Genomic DNA, 27,839 nt, shown 5'->3' on the forward strand with positions numbered 1-27,839 from the left:
TTTCTGTACCACCCCACGGATATTGCCGGTCTATAGCACGGAGTCGATTTGTATTTGGTTGTTCGATACGTCGCCTTTTGCGTGGAGTGGTTTCGTTCAATGATCTCATGTCTAGTGTATTTTCAGCAGATAAGCTGCCATCGTCCGCTGACGGCCCTCCGTCATCCGCTGACGGTCCTGCATCGTCTGCTGACGGTCCAGGCTCAACCGCCCTAGCGGCTCGTTCGGGTTGTAAAATGTCATAGAAAGCCAGATGGGTGTCAGCACACCAGAGGTCATCATTAGAAAATCTCACATTAAGCGAGGTTAAATGTCTCTTTAATAGAGGGTAGTCGAAAATCCTTCCGAAATGCGCGACTAGGCACACAGGTTTCCTCAATTTTTTGAGGAAATTGTCGATTATATCAAAACCAGTCCTGTCGAAGTGGCTTTCGTGTTTCAGGTCTTCGTTGGTAAAGCCACCGGTGCCATTGGAGCGCGCCACGTAAGTTATCTTCTTATCTACTTTGAAGCACAATAAAAGCTTGTGTTGAACCCTGGGTGTTGTCCGGGATCGCGGAGTATCAAGGAGATGCTGCCGCTTAACCGCTACCATGCACAATTCCGTTATTTCGTCTTCCTTATTATTTGTACCGGTAGTCCCAAGGTCTAGAAATACGTATGTTGCAATCATAATCATAATCATAATAATTTAATCGCAATCCATGGTATTACAGGTGTTAACTTAGATTAGGTACAGCATGGACCCTACAAGGGCGTGGCAACATAATCGGTGCCATAATAGTAACTGATAACTAATGCATTGCTTTTATCCTGATGCACTGCATTGATTAAGTTATCAGTTGCATGACGCATATAAGAACTGAATTTAATCAATAAGAATGGTACCTTATTTCGCATTAAGCAATATCATAATTATGCAGTATCAATAAATTGCTCTGATAATTACTTAGCTTAAGATAATATATACTCGTATAGGTATGTTAACGACTACTCGAAAGAGCTTTGTTGCTATGCCTAATTGAATAAAACATAATATATTTATCTTGAGTTTTCATGGAAATAGCGGAAAATTTTAGGGCAAAATCTCAAGTCGTGACCAATCCGATTTATCATTTTACTGCCAAAGTAAGTGAACTTAACCATGGCCCACAAAAAGAAAATAGAATTGTTCATAAATGTTAACTGTGAAAGGCAGTTTCATAACATACTGAAAAAACATAGGGATAGCCTTATATGTAAGTATGTGTTTGCTGTAAGCTGCAAGATCGCCTGATGAATGATAGCCTTTATACTATATCTTCGACGCCCACAGCACGTTTTGCCTACACGCTCAAGCAGGGATTTAATTGTATGATATTGTATGCCTTTAATTTTTTCCTAGACCTGAAACGCAAATATTTACATAGGTGTAGTATATGGTTTGGTTTATCGTCACGTGTGTCTTGGATGGTCACTAGCTTTTATTATTTTACGTCCCATTGCTGAGCACAGACTTCCTCGCTCGCACTAAAGTCTTCAACCCCACGTTGGACCATAGTGAGTTGTGTACACATACAAACGAATTTCTTCGCGTAATCGAAATTTGTCTACGGAACACAGCGAACCAATAAGTACCTATTTGAACCCACGGCTCTGAATTGAACATCGCACTAATCACTCGGTCCCCGTCGATTGATTTTCTACTAAAAATATAAGCTTACTTATGTTATGAAAAAATCAAATAAAAAAACAATAAAAAAAAACATTTAAGTTAAAGCAAGAAACGGTACCTGTTAATAATCAATATGAGATTTATTTATGAAAATGTTGGTAGGTAATGTATAAAGGTAAAATATTAAAATAAACTTTTGGGTAACATAACATGCGGGGCCCATTTCACTGTCTCCTTTCAAGGTAGTTCTAATTGGAAATAGCTTCATAAATATTTTGCGTCCATAATATAAAGTAGGTACCTACTTTGATTACACTCAGAATCCCTAGGTACTTAATATGACATATGAAATACGCTTAAACCGATTGAGATGAAGTTTGGTATGGAGATTGTTTGAGGCTTGAAAAAGGACAAGGGTAGTTTTTATCAATCATCAAGCTACAATATATTTATGAATATTTACTTTTATCGAATAATTAAACACAGTGATTAAACTAGGTGCAGAAATCTACAATGAATTAAGCGGATCGTGTACGGCGCTGGACCACTTGTTTACTAGAATCAAACTGGACTGGAGTGATGGCAAAATGATACTTCTCAAAGTAGGTATAGGTACACTGGTTAGCAAGTAGGGATACACTGCCACCTTAAGCACACAGCTGAGCTACCGAGGCACCACTTACGCCGATTTTTAGCGTTCCGTACCCAAAGGGTAAAAATGGGACCCTATTACTAAGACTCCTCTGTCTGTTTGTCCGACTGTCTGTCCGTCTGTCTGTCTGTCACCATACGCTGTACCTATCTCATGAACTGTGATAGCTAGACAGTGTATTTCTGTTGCCGCTATAACAACTAAAAAACGGAACCCTCGGTGGGCGAGACCGACTCACACTCGTCCGGTTTTTCGAATGTGTTACAGTTGTATTTCAAGCAACAGAAAAATGAGGTACCGTACCTAATATTATTCTTTTAATGTTGAAAGGTATATTGTGTTAAGACTAAGAGGTTAATCCTTCTAGCGGTAGATGTAGGTTCAAGTGTTCAAGTCTATCTGTTTAAAAGTTAAAACAAGTGAGACTCCGTAATTTGTGGTACAGTCAGCAGCAGCAGTTGCTAAGCGGGCCGGGTGTTCAAAATGATCTCGACGCGACTTTATTGTTAAGAGAATAAGAGCGTGTCAAGGTAATTTTGAACACCTCGCCCGCTTATTAACTTCTGCTGCTGACTTGTACCTAATAGCTAACGCTATGAATGGGTAGTTGTGAGTTGTGAACATTTCATTCGCTATTTTTAGGGTTCCGTAGCCAAATGGCAAAAAACGGAACCCTTATGGATTCGTCATGTCTGTCTGTCTGTCTGTTTGTCTGTCTGTCCGTCTGTCCGTTCGTATGTCACAGCCACTTTTTTCCGAAACTATAAAAACTATACTGTTGAAACTTGGTAAGTAGATGTATTCTGTGAACCGCATTAAGATTTTCACACAAAAATAGAAAAAAAAAACAATAAATTTTGGGGGTTCCCCATACTTAGAACTGAAACTCAAAAAATTATAGGTCTAGGATAGGTCTTCAAAAATGATATTGAGGTTTATAATATAATTTTTTTCTAAACTGAATAGTTTGCGCGAGAGACACTTCCGAAGTGGTAAAATGTGTGTCCCTCCCCCCCTGTAACTTCTAAAATAAGAGAATGATAAAACTAAAAAAAATATATGATGTACATTACCATGCAAACTTCCACCGAAAATTGGTTTGAACGAGATCTAGTAAGTAGTTTTCTTTTAATACGTCAAAATCCCCTAAATACGGAACCCTTCATGGGCGAGTCCGACTCGCACTTGGCCGCTTTTTTTGTGATAAATTGATAGGTTGTCAAAATGTTCTAATTGGCAGAGCAACCAGAGCCGGTGAAACATCAATTTGTATTTTGTTCTGTGTATTTCAGGTTCTAGCTGATGAAATCGAGACTTTCAAACGATTTAGAGACAAATGTGAACCGATATATATTTTCATACATGTAAGTTAACCTTATTATGGTAAGGCTTTATCTATCCTTTTCAGGACACTTTCTGCTGAGCGAGAAAGACAAAGGTAGGTATAGGTATATTATTTCCATGTAGGTAGGTAGGTACATCTTAGCAGCAAGATCGCTGAAAGTGTAGGTGCCGGAGTAAGGCCCGAGATACACTTGTAAGTTTTACTTAATATACACTTGTAACTACTTACAAATATTAGCTTTGTCCCTACGGACAAAGCTAATATTTGTTAGAATGAGATAACGATATTCATCTCTCATTCTATACTATAAATAAGATAAGATAAAAGATAGTTTATTCAAGTAGGCATAATTACAATGCGCTTATGAACGTCAAATAAAGCTAGGTAGACCGGCTCCAACCCTACACCTCTACCCCGAGAAGATTTAAGTCCCTCCTCAATTGGAGGAGGGTATCCCAATATGGGACCGGCAACAAACTCGGCGGGACACATCTTTAAAAAAAAATTACATCTTATAATTAACATGCATTACGTGAAAACAAGTAAAAAAAAATACAATTTAAATTACTATATTTATTTATTTATCCATTCCATTATACAGGGTGCCCGGTAATTAATAGATAACCTTCTAACCACCGACAGGGCACCTTAGGCTGGTCCAGAAAATGCACTTATAGGTCTAGTAAAAGTTTCGTGGTTTTCGAGATAATCCTCAGATCATAGAAGTAAGGAGATTTATAACGAAGCATAATTTCAACGAGACTCGGTGTCTCCAACTGTGCCCCACCACATCATTGAGGGCGTGGCCAGACAACCAACTCACGCGCTGTGATTGGCCGAACCGCGCGGGGTAAAGGACAAGAGCGGCGACGCTAGAGAGTAGGACAAGTCGATGAATTTACAACAGCTATCGATATTTTGTATTATGTTCTAAACATGACATGTTTTGGCATTAAAATGTTTTAAGTAAGTAATAATTGCCCTTGACTTAATTTATATACCTACCTTTAAACATTTGACCTTATTTGCGAGCTAAGATTTTTAAGGTACGATTAAGGTAAGTACCTATATTATTCGATCCATAAAGTTCTGTCACAAAGGTTTCTACTGATAGAATGTAATACAAAGCTTTTCATAAAAAAATAGCAATGATTCGAAAGCTTGTTATATGTTTATCAAAACGTACCTAACATAAATGGTATAAAATTTAGTAACGATTTTATTTACTGTTTGTTTATATTGTTTACTTTGGGATTGTCGTTAGACGCGATATTTTATCGATAACGCTTAAACCTCAATTATGCACGAGCGCCACTCTAGTTCCTTGCGGAAAGAAGGGAACCGGTTAGCGGTCGTACCAAGAAACAACAATGCCCTTGCGGATATCGTTAGCGGCTTAATGCATTGCGCCGTTGCCTAGCACACTACAAATAGTTTTCCATGCTAAGCCGTCAATGTAGAATGCATATTCAAATTGCCACGCGTTTGTTTGGCAAAATGGTCCGACTTAGTAAAATCATATGTCACTGGATTTATTTGTTAAAATGTGTTGTTTTATTGACTAAATACGTATAAAAAATGTACTCACATGTGGTATGTAACTCCATGATCCCTATAGTTTTTGCTAGCACTCCTATTTCTACACGAAACAACGCTACAAACCGGCATTTTACGTAAATTGACGAGCACATTTTTCTACGACAGCTAAATTGCGACTGTCTTACCGGTCTTACGGCGGAAAGAAAAATGGTCAGCCTGACCATGTTCCGGCGACACGCGCCACGCCTCCGTCAGATATCTAGTACCTTCTATGATCTGAGAGATAATCGCACTTTTCTAAATTTGAAGTATGGTGCTAGCGATTAAAAAAGACAGAAAAGTTCGATTATCTCGAAAACTACGAAACTTTTACTAGACCTATAAGTGCATTTACTGGGCCAGCCTAAGGTGCCCTGTTGGTGGTTAGAAGGTTATCCATTAATTACTGGGCACCCTATAGAATTCATGCAATTATACACATAAGGTGTAATACAATTTGTATGGAATCATACAAATACGTAGCTCTTTCAGAAAACATATCAAATTCTTACAAAAGGAAAAGAAAATAAAGTTATTAGAATAAATGGGAAAACAATAAATCTGATTGATTGTTATGAATTACCAACATGACATATTTGATGTGCTTTCTTAACTGAGCTGTGTCACCTATAACTCTATACATAATACAATGTTTTTAATTGCTTTTAGTTTTTATTTGTTTCTGGTTTGGGCCATCCATGTTTGTCTGTCAAGTAGTCCTCGACTCTGTAATAAGCTTTCAACATCAATGACTTTTTTAAGTAATTCTTATATTAGTTGTGACTTGTGTCCCTACTTACGTACCTAAGTAAAACTTACAAGTGTATCTTGGACCTAAGGTTAGATCTAATAACCCCTTAAAACAGAAAAAAGTCTGTCAATTCAATTGTTATTTGTACTATTTATCGTATTTGGTATAGAATAGAATACCATCTAAAAAAAATCAAAAAATATTAAACTAATATTTGATATGATCGTAATGTGATTCCGTGACGTGAATCATATAACTTAAGTAATACCAGCCCTAACGAACTTTTTTCCATTTTATTTATTTAAGTAGCATTTTTTAAATACTACGTTGGTGGCAAACAAGCATAGGACCAGCTTATTATTTATTCATATTCCGAGGTTGAGGGGTTGTTTCGGTTTAATTTTCCGGGCCACCAATGAAATAAGGTATGTCCTAAACAATCTGTCCCATTATCTTTCTCTTAAGTGTATCTTAAATCTATATATAATTTTACTATTTCCCAGCGAAATAAAATAACGAAGCTCCTCCGAGGTGTAAACGCCATCAAGCTTGCAGACATTGCCAGGAAAGAACTGGAATACCACAAGAGAGTCCAAGCGGGGGAAGAGGTAGACAGACAGACATTTGGCTTGGACGAAGCTACGCCTGAAGAACTGGTAACGTTCATGTTCAGTGCCTCCGATGTTTTGAGCCCGCACACGTGCACCGTGGTACACGCGCGTGAAATCCGTAGTTACCCGTCCGTCAAAATATACTATTACCAAAAACTCAAAAACGGCTAAACCGATCAGGTTCGCTATAGTTTTCCTTGAAATTCTTTACTAAGATTTACTTTCACGATTTTATAGGTACATATTTTTGAACCCATGGTTCAAAAGATGGAGAGGGGCATTTTTTTTTCAGAGCGATTATATCCTAAAATATAATGTTAACCAAAAATGGCTCTTAAGTACCCATATTCGTTACATATATAGGTACACTATAGGGCTGAACCGGAAAAAATCCCCAATTTTCGGGAGTCACCCTTGTTAACGCCTCGTCTTTGCTCGGGAATCTTCGGGAGCCGTCGCCGACGCAACGCATGGTGCGGGGCGCGGAGAAGCGGGGCCGGCAGCGGCCATTCTCTCAGCAATCTTGCGACGGACGGTCGTGCCCGTCCGCTTACCACTAGTGATATTCTACCACCTATGTATCACCAAAGTACTTAATTATACGTGCATGTATTGGACTACGAGTGTCATTTTAACTCACCTCATCCACGACCCCAAGATCTTCTCGTCCACCCCTACATGCGTGGACATGTGGCGACCGTGACAGGACTTCAAAATCAAACGGTCATGATCATGAGGCGACCGTTGGAGTTCGAGCGACTGTAATGGCGACTGCCGAGAAATAACGGACTGCACAAGAACAAAGAAACTGGAATTGCTGCCATGGCGCTTTGGATTCTACAACACTACAAGTTGAATTAGACATCAAAAGTCAATGCCGATGTGAAGTAAGCCCGTTCCTTTTGTTCCCTAATTTTTATAGACTTCTGTTTGCTATAAATTAGTGCTAGCCTACTTGCAAGCGTCAGGTTATGTATCTAGCTTTATGCGTACTAGACAATTTGCACTATTTTGAGCGCTAAGTTTTTTTTGCTTGGTTTCCATATAGATCAATGCATTTAAAATTGCAAATAGAAGTAGTTTCATTCGGTAATTAGCTCGATAATGCTTGCCGGTTTTTTTTATGCACCGTTATTTCAACCTTATCGCCTCGTCATAGGTAAATGATTTCTATATAAATCAATAAGTTGCTCGTCTATTAAGTTTTATGCAATAACAATACGCTAGTAGTTATTATTTTAAAGTACGACAAAGTAAGTTAATGTTTAAAAAGTGTACGTTGTAGGTACCGTTATAAATAAATACCTACCGCTAATTTTGTTCTATGCCACGCTTGCTACTTCTATTCTTTATTGTGCATATAGATTTAATACATTTTATTTGCTTCGACTCATTAAAGGTGCATTTTAGTTGTTTATTTGCATTTAATAGGTAATTACGACTAGGGTTCAAAGTTCATTGAGGTGAATTCCTATGGTTCAAAGTCCGTTGTGGTAAATTCCAGTGTACATCGCTGCGCGCTGTTACCGGGAGCCTGTTGCTACGCGGTTTCCGGGCTATTCGCGAGTACGAGCGCTGTGGAGACGGGTTCGCCGGACGCGGCCGGTGCTGCTGGCGGGCTCGGCGGCAGCTGTGCTGGACTAGACGGCTGGATCGTGTTACCGGTTTGATTGCACCATTTTATTTACCTAGCTCATTGTTTGTTGTTTAAAATGGGTGAGGAATTAATTAGAAAATTAAATAGAAGGCGCGGTGGGCTTAAAAGTCAGTTGACCGTTTTTAAAGACTTTGTAAAAACAGTACAAGGGTCTGAGCACACGTCATTATTAATAAAGGAGCTGAGTTTGCGATTAGATGGACTTCGTAAATTAATGGTTGATTATGACGCCGTCCAAGTTCAACTTGAAGATATTTCCCCTAATTTAGACGAACAAATAACTCAAACCGAAAGTCTTTTCTATTCGCAAATTGCGTTAGCGCAAGATATAATTGATTCGTTTTCGGCAAAAAATAGTGTGGACAGTGGCTCAACTAAGTCGAGCTCTTGTAATGAAAAACATTCGTCAGTTCGTCTACCAGTAATAAATTTGCCGACGTTTGATGGAAATTACACGCGTTGGTTAGAATTTAAAGATTTATTTGAGTCATTGATAAATAACAACGAGTCTATTGCGCCGATAAATAAATTCCACTATTTAAGGAATTCGTTACAAGGAAGTGCTAGTTTAGCAATAAGGTCAATTGATTTTTCTACCAGCGGATACGAGCTTGCGTGGAAAACATTGTGTGAAAGATACGATAATAAAAATATATTAATAAATAATCATTTGAGTGCGATCGTAAATATTAATCCTATACAAAAGGAGTCTTTTAAGGCATTAAGGTATTTAATTGATACTGTTTCGAAAAATTTAAGTTCATTGGATACGTTAGGTATTTCAACTCAGGGTTGGGACCCGTTGGTGATTTTTTTGGTCTCGGCGAAGTTAGATCCCAAAACAAATGGAAAGTGGGAAGAGTATAAAGCCAATTTTTCGTGCCTACCCTCAGGTGCTTTAAATAAAAATTCTTCTGAAGTACCCACTTTAGAGCATTTTAAAGAGTTTTTACGTAATCGTGCTAATGTATTAGAAACGATGTTTTGCAGTCGGTCAAATCAGTCAAATGAAAGTAAACCTGTTTATAAGGAAAATAAAAATACCAAGTCTTTTGTTTCTTCTGGCGAGGGACCACGGATTAAACCGTGTTTGGTATGCGACCAGAACCATCATGTTTACCAGTGCACCAAGTTTAAGACTATGAGTCTGGAGGACAGGCTTGTTGAGGTTTCAAAACATAAACTTTGTAAAAATTGTCTACGCGCGGGACATGATGGTTCTCAATGCACTTTGAAAGGTTCCTGTCGCAGTTGCAAGAAAAAACACAATTCTCTCTTGCATTGCGACAGCGTCAGTAGTAATAATAATAATGTTGCTCCTACCGACTCTGTAAAAAATATTAACACTTCTGTTCACATGTCGACTGACGCTGACGCATCGGGTCAGGTTATGTTGTGCACGGCTCAAGTCGAAGTATATTGTCCTAAGAATAACACTACTTACGTCGCTCGTGCACTCTTAGACAATGGTAGTCAATCGTGTTTAATCTCAGAAAAATTTAAGCAAAAGTTAAAACTACCTACAAATAAAATTGAACCATTTGATATTACTGGGATCAATAAACAGAAAACGGAGATATCTGAACGTATCCAACTAAAAGTCAAGTCTCGCTTTAATTCTTACGAATTAGATGCTCATTTTTGGGTGGTTCCCGAAATCTCGGATGATGTGCCAAATGTGGCAATCGATATCGAAAAATTAGATTTGCCGCATGTTGAGCTAGCTGATCCGCTGTTCTATAAACCGGATCAGGTTGATATTTTGTTGTCAGGGGACAGATTTTTTAAAGTTCTTAAGCCAGATCAAATAGATCTAGGAGAAGGAAAACCTATGCTACAAGATACTAAGCTAGGATGGTTAGTAGTTGGTCGCACGGGCGAAAGCTACAACCAAATTAATAATGTTTATTGTCATTTAGCCACTACAAGGCGCCAGACGTCACTACAAGATGTCGATAATTCTCTAAAGCGTTTTTGGGAGGTGGAAGATTTGCCTTCCGATTGTAAGTCTTTATCTGTTGATGAAGAGTTTTGTGAAACTCATTATGTTGATAATACTAGTCGTTTACCTGATGGTCGATTCTCTGTACAGATGCCATTCAAGGAAAAACCCGAGGAAACTCTCGGAAACTCATATCCTATAGCTATGAGACGTTTTCTTAACTTGGAAAAGAAGTTAGATAAAAATCCCAACGTTAAAGAACAGTATCGTGATTTTTTGCAGGAGTATGCTGATTTAGGACACATGACTGAAGTTAAACGGCCAAGTTTCGGGTGTTACTTGCCCCACCACTGTGTTATTCGTGAGCAAAAGGAAACTACTAAGCTTAGAGTCGTTTATGATGCGTCAGCTTCTACGAGCTCAGGCAAGTCTCTGAATGACATTCAGGCAGTAGGTCCAGTTGTGCAAAGTGACCTACTTTCAATTCTGTTGCGTTTCCGTACTAATAGGTTCGTTCTAACAGCTGACATCGAAAAGATGTATAGGCAGGTCTCTCTTAGCGAACAACAGCGCCATCTTCAACTCATTCTGTGGAGAGACCAGGCTGATCAGCCTGTCAAGATTTTTCAGCTCAACACTGTTACGTATGGAATGGCTTCGGCACCTTTCATCACAACAAGGTGCCTCAAGCAGTTAGCTCTCGAATGTCAAGATGAAGTGACTTCTAATGTCATTAAAAATGATTTTTACATTGATGATCTTAACACAGGGTCGTCAACAGTAGAAGAGTTAAAGTATATATATGAAAATGTTGTCAAAGTTCTAAATTCTGCATGCTTTCCCCTGCGCAAATTTCGCACGAATTGTCCTCAAATTTTAGAAGACCAGTCAGGGTCTACGAATTGCCTTGACTTTAATAATGATGCTTCAGTTTTAGGCCTAAAATGGTCCCCTCAGGCGGATACCTTGCATTTTCCGATAGACTTTGCACCGCCTAATAAAATAACAAAGCGAACCATCATATCTACAACTTGCAAATTGTTTGACCCATTGGGGCTTCTATGTTGCTGTATAGTAAAACCTAAGATTCTTCTGCAGAATTTGTGGTCTGCCAAATTGGACTGGGACACTCCAGTACCTTTGGATTTTGAAAAAAGATGGTTAAAGTTTGTCAACAATTTGGATCATTTGACAAATATCAATTTAAATAGACATGTTCTATGTGATTTACCTAATACTGAGCGCACAGAGAGTCATTGTTTTGTTGATGCGTCCCAAGAGGCGTACGGAGCATGTGTGTATTTGCGGTCGGTTGACAGCAATGATCATGTGACAGTTCGATTGCTTTGCGCAAAGGCCAGAGTGGCCCCAATTAAAGTTTTAAGTATCCCACGGCTTGAACTGTGCGCCAGTTTATTGGGCGCTCAATTGTGCACGAAAGTAGCTCAGTCTATAAAAACGAAAATTGTCAAACATGTAATGTGGACCGACAGTATGGTCGTTCTCGGTTGGCTTAAATCGCAGTCTAAAACTCTGCAAGCTTTCGTACGCAATCGAGTAAATAAAATTAATGAGTTGACTCAAGGTCACGAGTGGAAACACGTACCTACGGATTTTAATCCGGCAGATCTAGCGTCGCGGGGCGTTGATCCGCAGCATCTGCCGTCTTTGTCTTTCTGGTGGGAAGGTCCTTCGTTCCTGAAGAAGGATTTTACGGAGTGGCCCTCACAGCCTCAAACGCCTTCAGACTTACCTGAGGTCAAGGTGTTACTAACTGTTAAAGACGAAACCTTAAGCTCTGGTGATCCCGTCGTAACATTCGATCGACATTCTAGTTACGTACGTCTGAAAAGGATGTATGCTTACGTCTTCCGGTTTATACATAATTATGTATAAACCGGAAGACAATTGTACAATTGTACAATTAATTGTAGAAAATCAAATGCCAAACTTAAGGGACCTTTAACAGTTCAGGAGCTTAAGGACTCGTTGGCGTTTTTAGTTAAAAAATGTCAAGCGCAGTCGTTTCAAAAAGACATCCAAAATTTAAGCCAAGGTAAACCACTTCATAGCCGAAGTAGACTTTTGTCTCTCAACCCTTTCGTAGATCCCAGTGGTGTTTTACGTGTAGGAGGGAGAATAAGTAATTCCAACTATCATTTTAATAAAAAACACCCAATTTTGTTAGATGCTAAGCATCACTTTACAAAGCTTATTATGAGATACGAGCACTTACGTTTGTATCACGCAGGTGCTCAGTTGATTTTATCGTCACTACGCGAAGAGTTCTGGCCAGTGGGTGGTAGGAATTTAGCTCGGAGTATATCTCAAAGGTGTGTCGACTGTGTTAGGCAAAGAGGAAAAACAGTTCAGCCTATAATGGGTGATCTACCGAGCGTAAGAGTAGAAACAAGTTCCGCTTTCCAATCTACTGGGATTGACTTCGCCGGTCCTTTCATGATAGCTAATAAGAAGGGACGCGGCAGTCGTAATACTAAAGCCTACCTATGTGTCTTTGTGTGCCTTGCCTCTAAGGCGATCCACCTCGAGGTGGTTAGCGATTTATCCACTGAAGCTTTCATACTGTGTCTACGCAGGTTCGTATCGCGTCGTGGCAGGCCCGAGGTAATTTACTGTGATAACGGGAAAAACTTTGTAGGCGCGCACAATGAGCTAGGTAGAGTTTTACGGTCCAGCCGTCATCCAGTTTCGGATTACGCAGCTAACGAATCGATTAACTTTAAATTTATTCCCGCGTACGCGCCTACCTTTGGCGGAATATGGGAGGCTGGCGTCCGAGCAGCCAAATTTCATTTAAAACGCATTGCTGGTAACGCAAACCTGACGTTTGAGGAGCTTACTACTTTTTTTGTGCAAACGGAGGCTATTCTAAATTCTCGTCCTATCACTCCTCTTTCATCAGACCCCAACGACATGTGTCCCCTTACCCCAGGGCATTTTTTGATTACTCGGCCACTGACTTCATCTGTGCCATCTCTACCCGTCACGGGCACTCCAGCTACGAGATACAAGCGCATCGAGCTTCTTCGGCAGCAGTTTTGGGAAAGATGGCGTCGCGAATTTATGGCTGAGCTTCAACAGCGCGTAAAATGGAAAACCAATCAAAGAGGAATCCAGATCGGAGATCTCGTTCTACTTAAAGAAGACAATCTGATGCCGTTACAATGGCGCATGGGGCGCGTCATTCATCTTTACAATGGCCCTGACGGTGTTTGTCGGGTCGCCGATATATTGACGGAGAAAGGTCCAATCAAAAGGGCCGTAAACAAGATGTGTCTTCTGCCAACTGATCCTGAACCCGATGACGAGGACAATAAGTCAAAGGATGATCAGACCGATCCCTAAAAATCAGTCTTCAGCATCTGATCCCTTGAAAGCAGTATGCTTTCAACGCCGCGGAGGATGTTAACGCCTCGTCTTTGCTCGGGAATCTTCGGGAGCCGTCGCCGACGCAACGCATGGTGCGGGGCGCGGAGAAGCGGGGCCGGCAGCGGCCATTCTCTCAGCAATCTTGCGACGGACGGTCGTGCCCGTCCGCTTACCACTAGTGATATTCTACCACCTATGTATCACCAAAGTACTTAATTATACGTGCATGTATTGGACTACGAGTGTCATTTTAACTCACCTCATCCACGACCCCAAGATCTTCTCGTCCACCCCTACATGCGTGGACACCCTAAAAAAACTTTTTTCCAGTTTTTATTTTACGACTTTGTCGGCCTAGCTGATTTATATATGCCAAATTTTAGCTTTCTAGCACTAACTATTACGTAGCAAAGCCGTGGACGGATAGACAGACAGGTGGACAATGCGAAACAATATAATGGTTCCTAGTTGACTACGGAACCCTAAAAAAGCTCTGTCACAGAACTAACTTTTAATCAGAAATTCAGAATCATAGGCACTTTTGATCTAAAAAATAAAAAACACGAGTTTAGAGATTTTTAAGGAGTGTGTATATGGCAACACTGCTACTATGTTGTCGGGGATTCCCTATTCGCGATCAACCTCATTATTCTGCCATATCAGCTGCAGGTATTAAATATTGTCGATGTGCAACATTCTTTAACAGCGTATCTACCTAATACCTAAGATAAGTAGGTACTTAAATTTTACATTTATAAAAGTTATAATTACACAGAGTCATCAACCATCTCATCATCCAAAACATAGGACATTTTTCTATTGTAAAATAACTAAAAATATCCTAAGTATATACACCGTGGTAGAGTAACCCGACATATTTTAACGGTGTATTCTTGACTGCATTTAGATTGACCAAAACTCATATACTTAAAATTTTTGCTCCTTATGACCTCAGGAATACGTGATTGTAATCTGTCGGGGTACTGAGCTCCATCCCACGGTGTTTAGGTACGTGATAGGTACAAATTATTCGTATGCTTTGTATATTTTTTTTCTAGGAATGGGAGCAAGAGCTTATAAAAGAGAGGGAGAACGAGATTAAAGCATATGAAGCAATAAGGTACCGTAACTATAGATGGTCAAACCCATTTGTCACGAAATAGGAACCAAAAAAACTATACTCATCCTTTTCTTTTGGGTGCTAGTACCTACTAGTGTAAGACAAAGATAGTATGATTCTCTCTGTCTATGTTTGAAATGGGACAGTCCTTTGACACACTATAATACTTTAACTAATACTTCAATAACCGAAAACATCTCCATATAATGTATAACCTAAAACTGCCAAATCTAGCAAATAATTAGATTCCAAAAAAATTAAGACAATGTTGCCACTTTTTACTAGCGCGTCTTGTATTTATGTAAAAATAAGTAAATAAAACTACTTTTTTAAATCGTAGGAGTAAAATTACCAATAAATAAATTATCTTAGCGTGTTTATTTATAAAAAGGAATTTACTATTTTACAAACAAATTATTGCAGTGGCAACATTGTCTTACTTTTTTTGGAATCTAATTACGATTTTCAGTTTAGCTGTCAGCGTACCCATCGAGTTTGAAAAAAATATTTTATGCGGTCGGAAAAGAGGATTCTTCCCAACATGCCCTAGCTAGTTGCCGACCGTGGCACGACGCCAATTAACAGGCATAAAGCACTATAGCTAAAGTCCGTCAACCAAATCTTGTCAGTAGTAAAAGGCGGCAAATTTGAAAAATCGCGGGTTAGCAACACTGTGTTCAAATAATTCCAAAACGCGTGTCATCAGTGTTTTATCTGTGGAATGTGGATCGTGAATGACAGCCGTCACCTTATTTGTTTTCATTTGGTTTTCATTCTGAATCGTTTCTGTTTCAAGAGATATTTCTGCTGTCACCATTAAATACCAATACATTAAATAAGAATAAGCAAAGCTAAGGGGCCTACAATGTACAATCATGCTCGTTGATGGTAAACATTACTAAAAATTGAGGTTATGACAAGTACTGGAAGAACTCTTTCGAACTTTTAAGATTATGTTCAGTTTTTTTGTTTTAGGGTTAAAAGACATAAATAAAATGAAAACGTATGCCTAAATCTATCCAACAAGACCATAAATTGTGTCCTGGAAACCGTCCATAGGCCCACATGTCTAATATTTTCAGCAATCAGTTGTGACTATTTACAAAGGTAAACCTTTTAAACAGTATTAAGAGCCTTGATTATATCGCCGTTCTTTCGCAATATCTACCTAATCCATACATGTTTGTTGCAGGATTAAATCTTGCCCAATATAAGGCGTTCGTAGTAGAAAGTATCTCTTCAGACAATACTTACCTATGGCGGTTTATATACGTGTACAACGCAACCAAGTCGAAAAGTGCCCCTTATCTTATTTACCTTTAAATTAAATAAACACCCAAATATCAGTTGTTTTATTTTTAATATGTATATATGTATATTGTACAATATATACCAATCAAAAAATTACACAGGTATGTCATATTCATCCAGAACAGTACACTAATTTACATTAACAAGTGGCATATTATATTGTAAATAACAAATATATGCACTATCTAATTATCTGCATTTTGATATGATTTTATTTTAGTAAACTTAGAAGACATAGGGAACAAAGAGAATATAAGCACTACGTTAGGGAGTTGTTTTTGATATCTTCAAATTTGTTCATCATTTTGATTAACATTGTTTTAACATCGCTTTTAAATTGTCCGTCCATGTTTCAATTTTTTTCAATAAACCGCGAGTGACAATTTGAATTGACGTACGCAGGGCGCGCTCAGCGGAAAAAAAAATCTTATGGTTCGATGTACATTGCTGCTTTTCTTAGCGCAATACTGCTCTTTGAGTGTTGCCCTACTTTACTTTGCTTTACATTGCTACTGACAAGATTTGGTTGACGGACTATATGTGAGATGCGTAAAAACAACTAAAATTATAGACTACAAATTATAGTCTGTCAAGCTGGATATGACAGTAGCAATGTAAAGCAAACTAAAGTATGATATCCCTAGGAAACGAACAAAAAGCAGCAATGTACATCGAACAACGATGAAATGTAAAGCCCCAATGGCGGGGGCTTATACAAAACAGTTGCACAGATAAGATATAAATGACACGCGATTTTCGAACAATTCAAACGTAGTGTTGCTAGCCCACGATTTTTCAAATTTGCCGCCTTTTTCAACTGACAAGATTTGCTTGACCAAGTAGGCATAAATGTCCGTTTATTCGCAGGTCTGTGCAACACGATTTACGCAAACGCCGCCGTGCGGAGCTGATGGTGCCACATCTTAAGAACCTGAACTTCGTACTTTTCTGGCCTCAGGCCAGGCATGCGCACTTTGAACTCTACGAGCGGTGGGACTTGAACAGTAAGAATTACAATTGTGGTATTTATTAGTTACTTTGCCAGGTTAGAACAGTCATATTTCTGAGCAGGGCGGCTAGCCAACATGGCATTTGTCATTTCGTTGAAGATGAGATTCGTTAAGACACCTTCCTTATTCATAAAACTTTACAACTTTTACAAGCCACATAAACTGAAATATATGCCATATATTAAAGAAAATGTAGGTAACGAAGCCCTGCACTGTTGAAGGCCGGACTACTTAAAAAATACAAATCAAAATATTTTATAACATAATTTGATTTGTTCCCAAAGTTGTGTTTACAAGCCTCACTTAGTTAATTTATGTTTAATCCAAATACATAAGTCTAAGGGTCGGTTGCACCAAACCGTCTGTCACCGTTAAAGCGTTCGCAAAATTTTATCGTATGGGAAGTTTCATACTACACTGCGGATTGATGTTGATCAGTCCGCTTAAAGTGGTTGGTGCAACTGGCCCTAAATGACAGATTAAGGGCCAGTTTGACACCAACCACATTGGACAGCGTGATCAACGTCAGCCGGCGCGCCCCGGCGCTTTACTATAAAACTTTCCATACCTAAAAATTTTGCGAACTCTTTAACGATACGAAGTTTGGTGCAACCGACCCTAACGCTGCGTCTTAAGTAAGCGAACAACTTGCGAACGCGAATCGGCGCGGCGCGGCGCGGCGGGCCGACGGCGTTCGCATTCGCAACGAGATCGCCCACGTAGGACACTTCTATAGGTATCAAGGGATTGATTCCCCCCGGGCCGCATCGCTTCGCTTCGTGTTCGCGTGTTGTTCGCCTACGTACGTAGTACGCTGCGTAAAACAAACGTTTAATAGCTAATTGAGGCCTGTCTGTAGCTCGTTCGCTCAACAATCAATTGAGACTTAAATCCTTTTTGTAGCCTCAGCACCTGTCATCCCAGCATCTGTAACGGTCTCTTTTAATACGTAGTAAGAGTAGTATCTTTCGATACCTACCTGAAGAGAGGTATGACCGCCTTTCGGCTGTGACGGCTGTAGCGGGTCGCTCCCACCGAGGGGGGAAGGTCATTCTTCATTATTTTGTGGACGATCTGGTTGCCGCTTTTAATACGTCGTTTACAGATATTATAATGGTGGGCCGGGAGGAGCTACAACTCGACGAGTACACAGCCAGAGACATCCTGTATAACGGCGACGCGCCCATCAACGAAGCTTCCATGTACGCCCTGCTGTCGGCCCCCGCTTTGGCCATATGTTTCAGATGTCTGGACGATGACGTTAATTTTACTTGTCAGTATACATATAATCTACAGACTATATACTATACTGTATCTGTATATAATATATCTAATTAGGATTATAAAGGTGTAGACACTCCGTATATACTCGTACATCAATAAAGCTTTTATGTATGCAGTACCGTCTTTACTATATCGGCACACGAGGCTCGTGCCCAGAGGGCCCCCAACCTCAGGGAGGCTCCTAAGGACAGACAGTAACAGTATATTTGATCACCCATAGTAAATAGAAGATCATAGTAGATTTTTTTAGTTTAATTAGCTTTCTTTACTTTCCAAAAGGGCCCCAACTTCTTATGTGCCCAGAGGCCCCAGCATAGTTTAAGACGGCCCTGTATGTATGCCCTTTTGTTGGTTGCTGGTCTTGATTCAGATGTTATCATGATGATGTGCACTTTAGATGCACTTTAGATTTAGCGTTCCTAGCTGTAGAGCTAGGAACGCTAAATCTCATTCCCCTGGCCATACCTATTCGCAAATTCCCAGGAAATTCAGCTTTATTAGCATCTCATTTTTGGTGATTTTAACTCTTGCCAAGTTCCATGTACAATCAAAACAGTTAAGCGGAACCTCTTGGGAATTTGCGAATAGGTATAGCCAAGGGAATGAGAGTAGAAGGGCCAAATTACGGACCAATTTTCCAAGGTCATAAGAAAATTTTGTAAGTGGTTCTGATGGTGTAAATGCTACTTAGAATCCACTTTGAGAATAATATCAAACAAAGATAAGAACTTGTTATCTTTACCATATTTTAATCCAATCTTTATCTTATAACTACAGCTTTAGTCCGCAAAATCCTCTACGAGTACATAGAACCGCTGGACCCAGCTAAGTCCAGGAGCGACCAACCTATCCAAAAGACTGCTTTTAATCACTACAAATCCTACAGTCTGACGAGGGAACAGATATGGCAGAAGCGACGAGAAGAGAGACAGAGACAGAAGGTACTTATTTCTCAAAAAAGTATTACAATATGGCTAAAGAAATCTTCTGTAATATGGGGCACTAAATGGCATGGATTGGATAGCCTCGTCTTAGCTATGACATTCTGTTCTTCACAATTTATGAGGACCAATACTTCACTTGCATAATATAAAACACTAAATTGCTCGCAACTTCATTTGCGTGTGATGATGATGATACTTAAAAAACTATCCTATGTCCGTTCCTCAGGCCTCAAACGGTCTCCAAACCAAATTTCATCTAAATCGGGTCAGTGGTTAAGCGTAAAGAGGTAACAGACAGACAGAAAGGCAGAGTTACTTTATTAGTAGGGATTATTTTGCCGAACTTAAAGGTACAGCATGAGTGTACCGAATACCTAATACCTACGTCTTTCTCTCAGGAAGAAGCGATAGAAAAGCGCGCTCGACGTTTGTCCGAGATGCAGCGATTGGCGCGGCAGGCGATAGAACAAGTCTTGGAGTCCAGGAGACTCGCTAAAGAACAGGAGAAATTGCGCTTGTTGAAGATCGGGGTAAGAAGATCAACCATATTTTTTTTAAATAAAAAAGCGTATAAGTTCCATGCAATAAAAAGTTAAAAACTCGATATGACCTCTAAAACAAAGAAAACACAGACAGTATGAACCCGTTATGATTTCAGGACCTAGATGGCCTTGAAAAACTGAAAGCGGAGCCTGACAATGAAGAAGTGGACATTGAAATACCAGAGGTACAGTCACAAGATCAAATGTTTATACCTACTTACCTTAAGGTCAAAGTGGCTAATTCCGACATAGATATCCGTCCACGAGCGTATATTTCTTTGATTTTCAATCGTAGGAAAATAAAACCATCTTCTTTTGATTGCTGAAACTAAAAGCAATCGCAGCTTTGTCGATGAAATTATCAATTTTGTTCGTTGTTCGAGTTTCGCTAGTTGACGGAATAGCCCCTATGGCGGGATTAGCCACATTGACCTTATATTATTATGTAAGTAGGTATTTTCTCTATTTTGATACAAAAGCATTACCGTAGTTTGCTACGGGAAAGCTTTTGTAGCAGTTTGCATGTATGTATGTGGCCTGTAGGTGCCTACGTTTGTGTCATAGTTTATTTTTATGACGTAGGTTACATTTTAATCGACTTTGAAAGATGAGGTTTTTGTACAAAAAACATAGTTTGGTTTCAAAATGTTGACACATTCTGCTTATACCTATTTTAGGAGTTACCTGACGACGAGGAAGATTTGGACACGGATATAGTCGAGGATGAGAACGAGTATTTTCCTCCACCGGGTTTGCTGATACCCGGGTTCTACGCGCCGCCCAATGACATAGCCAAGGCTAACGGCTTGCATATACTATTTCCTAAAGTAAGTAAAGCGATGTGGTGAAGATCGTCTATAAGGGAAGACAATATAATAATCTCTTTTGTCGCTTGTGTTTGTATCTACACATACGGCCCGATTCGAACTTTAAGATACGCAAAATACTGAAATATTACGTCTACTTAAAGATCATCAATATTTGTAAGTCTAGTTCTAGTAACTAGACTTTGAAATATTGACTGATGGAGTGGAGCATCATTTGAAAGAGCTTTAGCATTTTGTTATTTTTGTTAACAGTAAAAAATATAATTTATTTATGAAGGAAAATGTAACCCCTTTGCTGATATGCTGACTGTACATATTACAGTCAGCTACTTATTTATTTATTTATTTTATTTGAAATATGTTTACATGACCTTACAGACAGATCCAATGCGCCATGAAACTTAACATTAACATATACCAAGCAGGTACATATAACTATTACGAATAACAATCAGGTACAAACAAACAATTACAAATAATACAATTACAAATCACTATAGTCCCTTATCACATCCACAATTACACTTTAACGGATGTAGGCCTCGCATCCATCACCTCACAGAATCTCAGGCATTCATTTCTCACAGACACCCAACGCCACGCAAACAGGTCGCACTCGGGTGCTGATGCCAAGAGTGCATTCAACTGTGTGAGGGCACGGAGCAGCGGAGAGTTCAGTCGTGACACGGTGCGTCCCGCTGGCAAAGCCAACAGATCGCGTCGCCGCGGCCTGAGGGCTATCCTGGGGATGTCTGGCACATGTAGTCGCACAAGTCGACTCACCAATTCTGGACAGTCCGAATCACCGCGCAGGGTCCGACACGCCAACGTCAATAAGCTAAGGTTACGTCTCACCTCCAAAGAGTTGTAACCTAAGGTCCCAAGGAGATACTTAGTCGGATAAAGAAACGGGTAATATCCAAACATTTTCTTGTATAAAAACCTTAAAAAGGCTTTTTGTACCTTTTCAAGAAGCAAACTGTAGGTAGATTCGTGGGGATGCCAAACGATCGATGATGTCTCAAGCTTGCTTCTTACAAGTGCATTATAGACAAGCCTGATAGCAACAGGATCGTTAAACTGACGAAGGTTACGTGTAACGAAGCCCAGTCTTCGAAAGCAGTTGGCAGCAAGCGTCGAGATATGCTCATGAAAAGTGAGCCGCGTATCGAAGACCACACCTAGATCTTTAATAGAAAACACGCGGTTTATAGGCTCGGACCCCAGCACATATTGTGCATGCAACGGCATATGAGCACGGCTGAAAGTGCAGACGCAACACTTAGCCGGGTTGAACAGCAGCTTGTTTTCGGTGCTCCAGAGAAAAACCGAGTCGATGTCCCTTTGTAACGACTCACAGTCAGTACTTTGCTCCACTCCATACACCAACTTAAGGTCATCTGCATATAGAATCTGCATATAGAGCTATCAACTTATCATAAAATATTACAGAAAAAATATTATCACATATTAAGTATCTTGATAACTTTTCAATAAAGTTTAAATAGACTTTCAGATTATGTACTTAACAAATAACATTTCTTAATTTAGTTTCCAATACCACCTTAGCATGTTTGTATTATAATGGAAACGTCTAAGTATGCCATTATTTTTATTATTTTAGTTAATTCTTTCTGTCCTCTCTTCCGCTTCAAAATTCTATAATAATTCCTATACTTTTCAAGCTGTTCGACTTTGGAATTCGCTGCCTCTTGACCTAAGGTGCGCTCAGTCTCCTAACTCTTTTAAGAGACTACTTAAACTCCATTTCTTATCTCTTCCTTAATACTTTTATCTGGTAACTTTTTCTCTATGGCTGGCACTGCTATATTATATTATATTATATTATATATGTATTTATTTATTTATGTATGTATATATAAGTGTGTGTATGTATTGTTGTAATTTTTTTTGTTTATTTTTATTTGCATGGTAATTTCTCTGTTTTCGATGTATTTAGTGATAGGTTTCTTTCATTGCATTTGCAACACCTACTGACGTATGTAAATTTATTAATTTCCGCTACCCAAAGGTTGTCTGCAAGAGATCGCTTTTTAGCGATAAGACCGCCTGTTGTTTACCTCTGTTTGTATTTCTGTTTTATTTGTATTGTCTTCTTTTATTGAGGTGTGCAATAAAGAGTATTTGTATTGTATTGTATTGTATTTTTATTTTGAAGTAATTTAGTTTTACCATTGTCGTAATATAAAAAACAGGAGGAGCCTGACCTTGCAACTCATTTCGCTGAAGACTCGAAAGTCGGTCAGAGATAAGATAAGGCTATTATTAATTATCGCCAGGATGCGCCATTTTTTATTGGAGCATTGAATGGGGCGTTTCCGGCTGATGTACACGTTATCTGTTGTACAAAGGGTATGTTTAAGGGTCTTTGTGCGTGTAAAGGCCATTTTAGTGTATGTATTGTAACTACTGTAAAATTTATAACGGGGTTTGCTGTTTACCAACTACTTCATGTAGGTACCTACCTACTTACCTACGCTTTTTTGCTGTTGCGTGATCAAAAATGTTGATGACCGCTTTGTTTTTATTTGTTTGCCCGAGGAAGTAGAGTCGGACGAACCTAACTCTGCATGACATTTGTAATGACAAAGTGTGGGAATGTCATCATAAATGTCAAACTATGTACTACAAAATCTAACTTTAAAAAAAATTACACCCCAACGTCCCCAACACTTGTTAAAGTCGGTGCAGAGTTATCTTAAACGGACTCTAAAAATTACGTTACGTTAGTGTTACACGTTAGTGTCACAGTCCTATAAAGATGTCCAAGTTGCTGAAAATTTCTAAAAAGTTCGAAAAGTTCTCGGGAACGTCAGGAAAATGACAAGGGAATTAAGGAATTTTTCATTTCAGAAAGGGGAAACGTACTCGTATTTTCTGAAAATTTTCCATGTGGAAATTTCGCAATTTCGGGAACTTTCCGACGGCACATCACTAGTGATATATTTCCAGCTGGTGTTGGAGCGAGTGGAGCCAGAACCAGAGTTCCTGCCGCCCCACGTGGTCGTTATGCTGGAAATTAGGAAGCGGTACAAGGCGATCGCTGCGCTCACTCCGCGAAGACAAGCTGTCATACACGTAAGATCCCGGTTTTTACATTACCTATCATTCCCTATTCAACAGGTCTAGAATGTACCTACATTTGTACATGATTACCTGTCAAATAAGGAATGGAATGCGCTCCCGTCTTCTGTATTCCCTGAGAAATATGACCTCGGTCTCTTTAAAACTAGAGTGAATAGGCTATTGCTATTACTGAACCGGTGAGCTCCAACTTAGGCTCTGTCTTTACTTTCCATCAGGTGTGGCTAGGAGCCAATCGCCGATCAGTTTATAATAAAAAATAAAAATAAAAGTGCGCCTAAAATCGGAGTGATGTCAAGCATTTACACCGGGGTCCCTTTGTTTCCCATAAAGTTTTAAGTCATAATGTATTGTTTGTCATAATTATCATTAGTCATAAAACTGAAACCGTTAACTTTTCAGGATTTTCGTCAGGTTATCCTATAGATAGGTTAGGTTTAGGTTAGGTTTGTTTTATGGCAATCAAAGTGACGCGTTTCTGAACCAAATAAATTATGACTAACGAAAATGCGGGCAATCAATACATTATGACTTAAAACTATTATACACCATTTTATGCTATAACAGCCCAGATGCACCTGTAGATCTGTTTATAACTACAGACATTGAGCGTGCTAGACACGTGTCACAGCAGAAAGAAATATATTCTTCTATACAGTCTCTATTAACGTATTTATGTATATCTACGGTTACACGGCCGCGGAGACGCCGACAGACACACTGTATAGAATCGCCACGGCATGGGTTTTTTAATTTAGCCACTTGAGTAGGTAGGTACTGCAATAAGTTCTCATACCTACTACGGCAGCGCTTATGGGTCATAATTATATCTAACCATAATAATATCTAACCATATGGTATGTCTTAGTCAACATTATAAATAAATGTCTAGACACTGTGATCAGCACAGCATCTATGTTTTGTCATTCCCTCTTCTTTCGCTGCGTCAACTAGTTAAAGCGTAGATCTGGAAACATACAATTTGTATGCTTATTAAGCTCATATGTAACTGGGGATTCGGTGAGGCGATAAGTTTGAAAATATATGGGAATAATATAAGTCCTAAGTATGTGACCTTAAAGTGTTTACTAACGATAATAGAACATATGTGGAGACGATTGTTTTTTACTCATCAGTAGTTTTTATATTTACTGCGCAATTTTAATTATGAAAACATATTATAGTTGCCGAAGCTCAATTGGGCTGAAACTTTACTACTTAATGTTATCTGAGCCTAACTAATAGTTTAATCTACGAGCAACACCGGCTTCCGACACGTCCATAGGTAACAAATGTGATTGTTATTTGTTATGACAAATCAACTGTACAGTCAGCAGCAGAAGTTGCTAAGTGGTGAGGTGTTCAAAATGATCTTGACGCGACTTTATTAATAAGGGAATAAGAGCGCGTCAAGGTAATTGTGAACACCTCGCCCGCTTAGCAACTTCTGCTGCTGACTGTACAGCTTGTAGTATTATAATTTGGTTGCGATGAATAGGTACCTCCACATTTGATGTTGTTAAACCAGTTAAATATAGGGATTATAAAATAAAAGTCTTTTTGAAAATCGAAAACATTAGATACATAATGCTTAAATGAAGAGTTTTAGGAAAATTACGACGTACCTAAATGACATACATGAAATTCAACATCATACATTTGTGATCCAGATGGGCATATTCAAAGCTACGGGACCTTCAGATGCCGTGCACATAGCCTACAGCGTGGCGCAATTTGACGAAATTAAAGAACAATTTGATGAGTAAGTTCTAACTAAAGATTAATTGTTGCGTAGTATTTAGTTTTTAAGGTGAGCTCGTTGGAGGTTATATTGTCATAATTAGAGTCTGTGCGAAAAGAGAAGAGTCGTGGAATGTATTGGGCCCCATACATTCCACGACTCTTCTTTTTCCGCACAGACTCTATATTTATTTATTTAAACTTTATTGCACAAAATATATACAACAATGTATAAATGATGGCATATTATATTATTATGTATAGGCGCCATAAGTTCAGAGCGCTTTTTATTGTTTATCTATTATCATCTCTATGGCCTTAGGCAGTACACACAATTTACTGTACTAATCAGCGGCAGTGTTTGACCTACTCGTCGACGCATGCCGGCCAGCTCAGTGGAGGGTTAGTCTAGCTAGGGCATGCATATCGGTATTCCGGAATCCGAATAAGCCGGGAAATCCACGAATTAACAAAATGACCGCACGATCTCCTACGCAAAGAATCTAAGAAATCGTAGGGGGACGTAGGCACGCCCCGCTTGCTACACAGAATCACGCCCACCAAATTTTTTAAATAACCTATTGTTTTAGGGACTCTGTAATGATAGCCTTCATGTTATCAATAAAGTCGGACTTAGCGCTGTTGGAGCTAATGGACCTGACCCCGGCCCATGTGAGCCGAGACGAGCAAGCCGGCGAGGTAAATCTTAAATGAATTAACTTTATTGACAAAATTTAAAAATAAAACGTGGGTTTTTTATAGGCATGAAATTATAGCAAATGACTTAAGTGTCTTAAGTTATCAGCCATTTTAATTTGGCAAATGGTGGCTTATAAACTAAAGAAAATTTTCTAAATTGTGGACCTACTAACAGCAACCATCATCGGTGGCGGTCCAATATCCTCTAGCCGTAAATACCTCAAACCTTGCCAAGCAAAATGAAATTTTATTTTGTCAAAACAAAGTTCAAATTAGAATGGAACAGGAGACCTTTTTATAGGTCTCTGGGTGGCTAGGGATATATCTGATGGCGACTTTATCATTGGCATCATCGCCTGCCAAATGACAATTCGTACACCTTATTGCAAAGACACAGGTATAGTCGCCATCGGATATATCGGAGCGGCCATGGTGGTCACACATATCTGAACACGCCTCTGTTGCCAAGGCGTTAGCCTCATTTTGAGCACCTTGGCCGCTCCGATAAACTGATGGCGACTGTACTGTCAACAGTGTCAACGTCAAAGATATGTTTACAATTTTGCATCTTACTCCTTTATCTTTGTCGTCGACTGTACACAAGAAACTACGATTTAAGAACCTACTCCTCGCCTACTCCTTCGAAATTTGAAAAAATTAAATAATAGTACATTATTGTCGAGGTTCGGAAGTAGCTACTTGCAGGCTGAGGATTCGTTTTAAACGGACGACCTTGGGAGTCCGTTTAATTGAATCCGAAGCCAGCAAGTAGCCTTCCAGCCGAGTCATATATAGTGCTTTTCTCAAAAATGGTGCAAGAAATAGAAATATTTTACAGAACTTACAGAAGCAACGTTCTAATTATCACAGAAAAAAATACAACTGATAAAAAAATTTGCTTGCCGCCTTTAAAAAAAAAAGAAGTATTTTTCTGCTGAAAATATGCCAACCTATTTGAGACACCTAAATAGTCGCGGTACCAACATTAAGCCTGTAACAGACTATCGCACCGCACCGCGACCTTGGAGCGTCGCACCCATAAGTGAGAGCGAGAAAGAGATATCTGTTTCTCGCTCTCACTTATGGGTGCGACGCTCCAAGGTCGCGGTGCGGTGCGATAGTCTGTTATAGGCTTTATAATAATAAGTGCTGATCATCTGTTTGGCTGTTTAAGGGACCTATGCCTTCATTTGATATGGCCATTTAAAGTTTTAAAAAGTTTGGAACTCGTTAAATAATGGAATTTGTATGCGACATTGCAGTCCCGAAATCGAGACTGCAATGTTTTTAACTTTTTAATTTTTTGAATGACCATAAACTACGCACTTCGCGACCTATTTTTTAACCGGCAACGTCGACTTTGCCGTCCATTTTTGAGAAAAATGACGTTACTTTTATCTTTTTCTTTAGGTAGAGGCGAGCCGATTATTCCCGGTTTACTACTGCGACCCCAGAGAGTTCGAGGACTTTGAACAGACGGGAAATTCATAGATGTACCTTTTACGAGCTTATGATTTTCTTATTAAAACAATAGTCAAAGAGTTCCATGACTCTTCATATATCGCACTTTTGAAGCCCAGACTTACTAGAACATGCTGTGAGACAGCCTTGAAAACCAATTTGACTCTGGCTTATAATGCTTGAGAATACGGTACCAAATGAATGATTTCTCCAATG

General features: G+C 39.2%; 1 protein-coding gene across 1 annotated transcript; it reads left to right on the top strand.

The window, feature by feature from the left end:
* Positions 1-1,121: 1,121 nt before the first annotated feature.
* On the top strand, positions 1,122-27,665 carry LOC134655385 (uncharacterized). Its single transcript, XM_063510844.1, has 15 exons — positions 1,122-1,238; positions 2,153-2,256; positions 3,599-3,670; positions 6,484-6,636; positions 14,639-14,700; positions 16,879-17,015; positions 18,127-18,294; positions 19,083-19,246; positions 19,648-19,779; positions 19,908-19,976; positions 20,469-20,618; positions 23,592-23,717; positions 25,394-25,485; positions 26,054-26,162; positions 27,573-27,665. Exons 1-15 carry the CDS (start codon positions 1,145-1,147, stop codon positions 27,651-27,653), a joined length of 1,713 nt encoding a protein of 570 aa, XP_063366914.1. The 5' UTR covers positions 1,122-1,144; the 3' UTR covers positions 27,654-27,665.
* Positions 27,666-27,839: the final 174 nt, after the last annotated feature.

The sequence above is a fragment of the Cydia amplana genome, chromosome 16 (assembly GCF_948474715.1).
Source record: "Cydia amplana chromosome 16, ilCydAmpl1.1, whole genome shotgun sequence".
NCBI classification, from domain to species: domain Eukaryota; kingdom Metazoa; phylum Arthropoda; class Insecta; order Lepidoptera; family Tortricidae; genus Cydia; species Cydia amplana.

What these genes read in the sequence shown, in the direction of transcription:
- LOC134655385 (XM_063510844.1), top strand. Translation starts at nt 1,145, where the DNA reads ATGGCCCACAAAAAGAAAATAGAATTGTTCATAAATGTTAACTGTGAA. An exon ending in AAAGCATATGAAGCAATAAG is followed by an intron (nt 14,701 to 16,878) that starts GTACCGTAACTA and finishes GTTTATTCGCAG; the next exon opens with GTCTGTGCAACACGATTTAC. An exon ending in CGATGACGTTAATTTTACTT is followed by an intron (nt 18,295 to 19,082) that starts GTCAGTATACAT and finishes TTATAACTACAG; the next exon opens with CTTTAGTCCGCAAAATCCTC.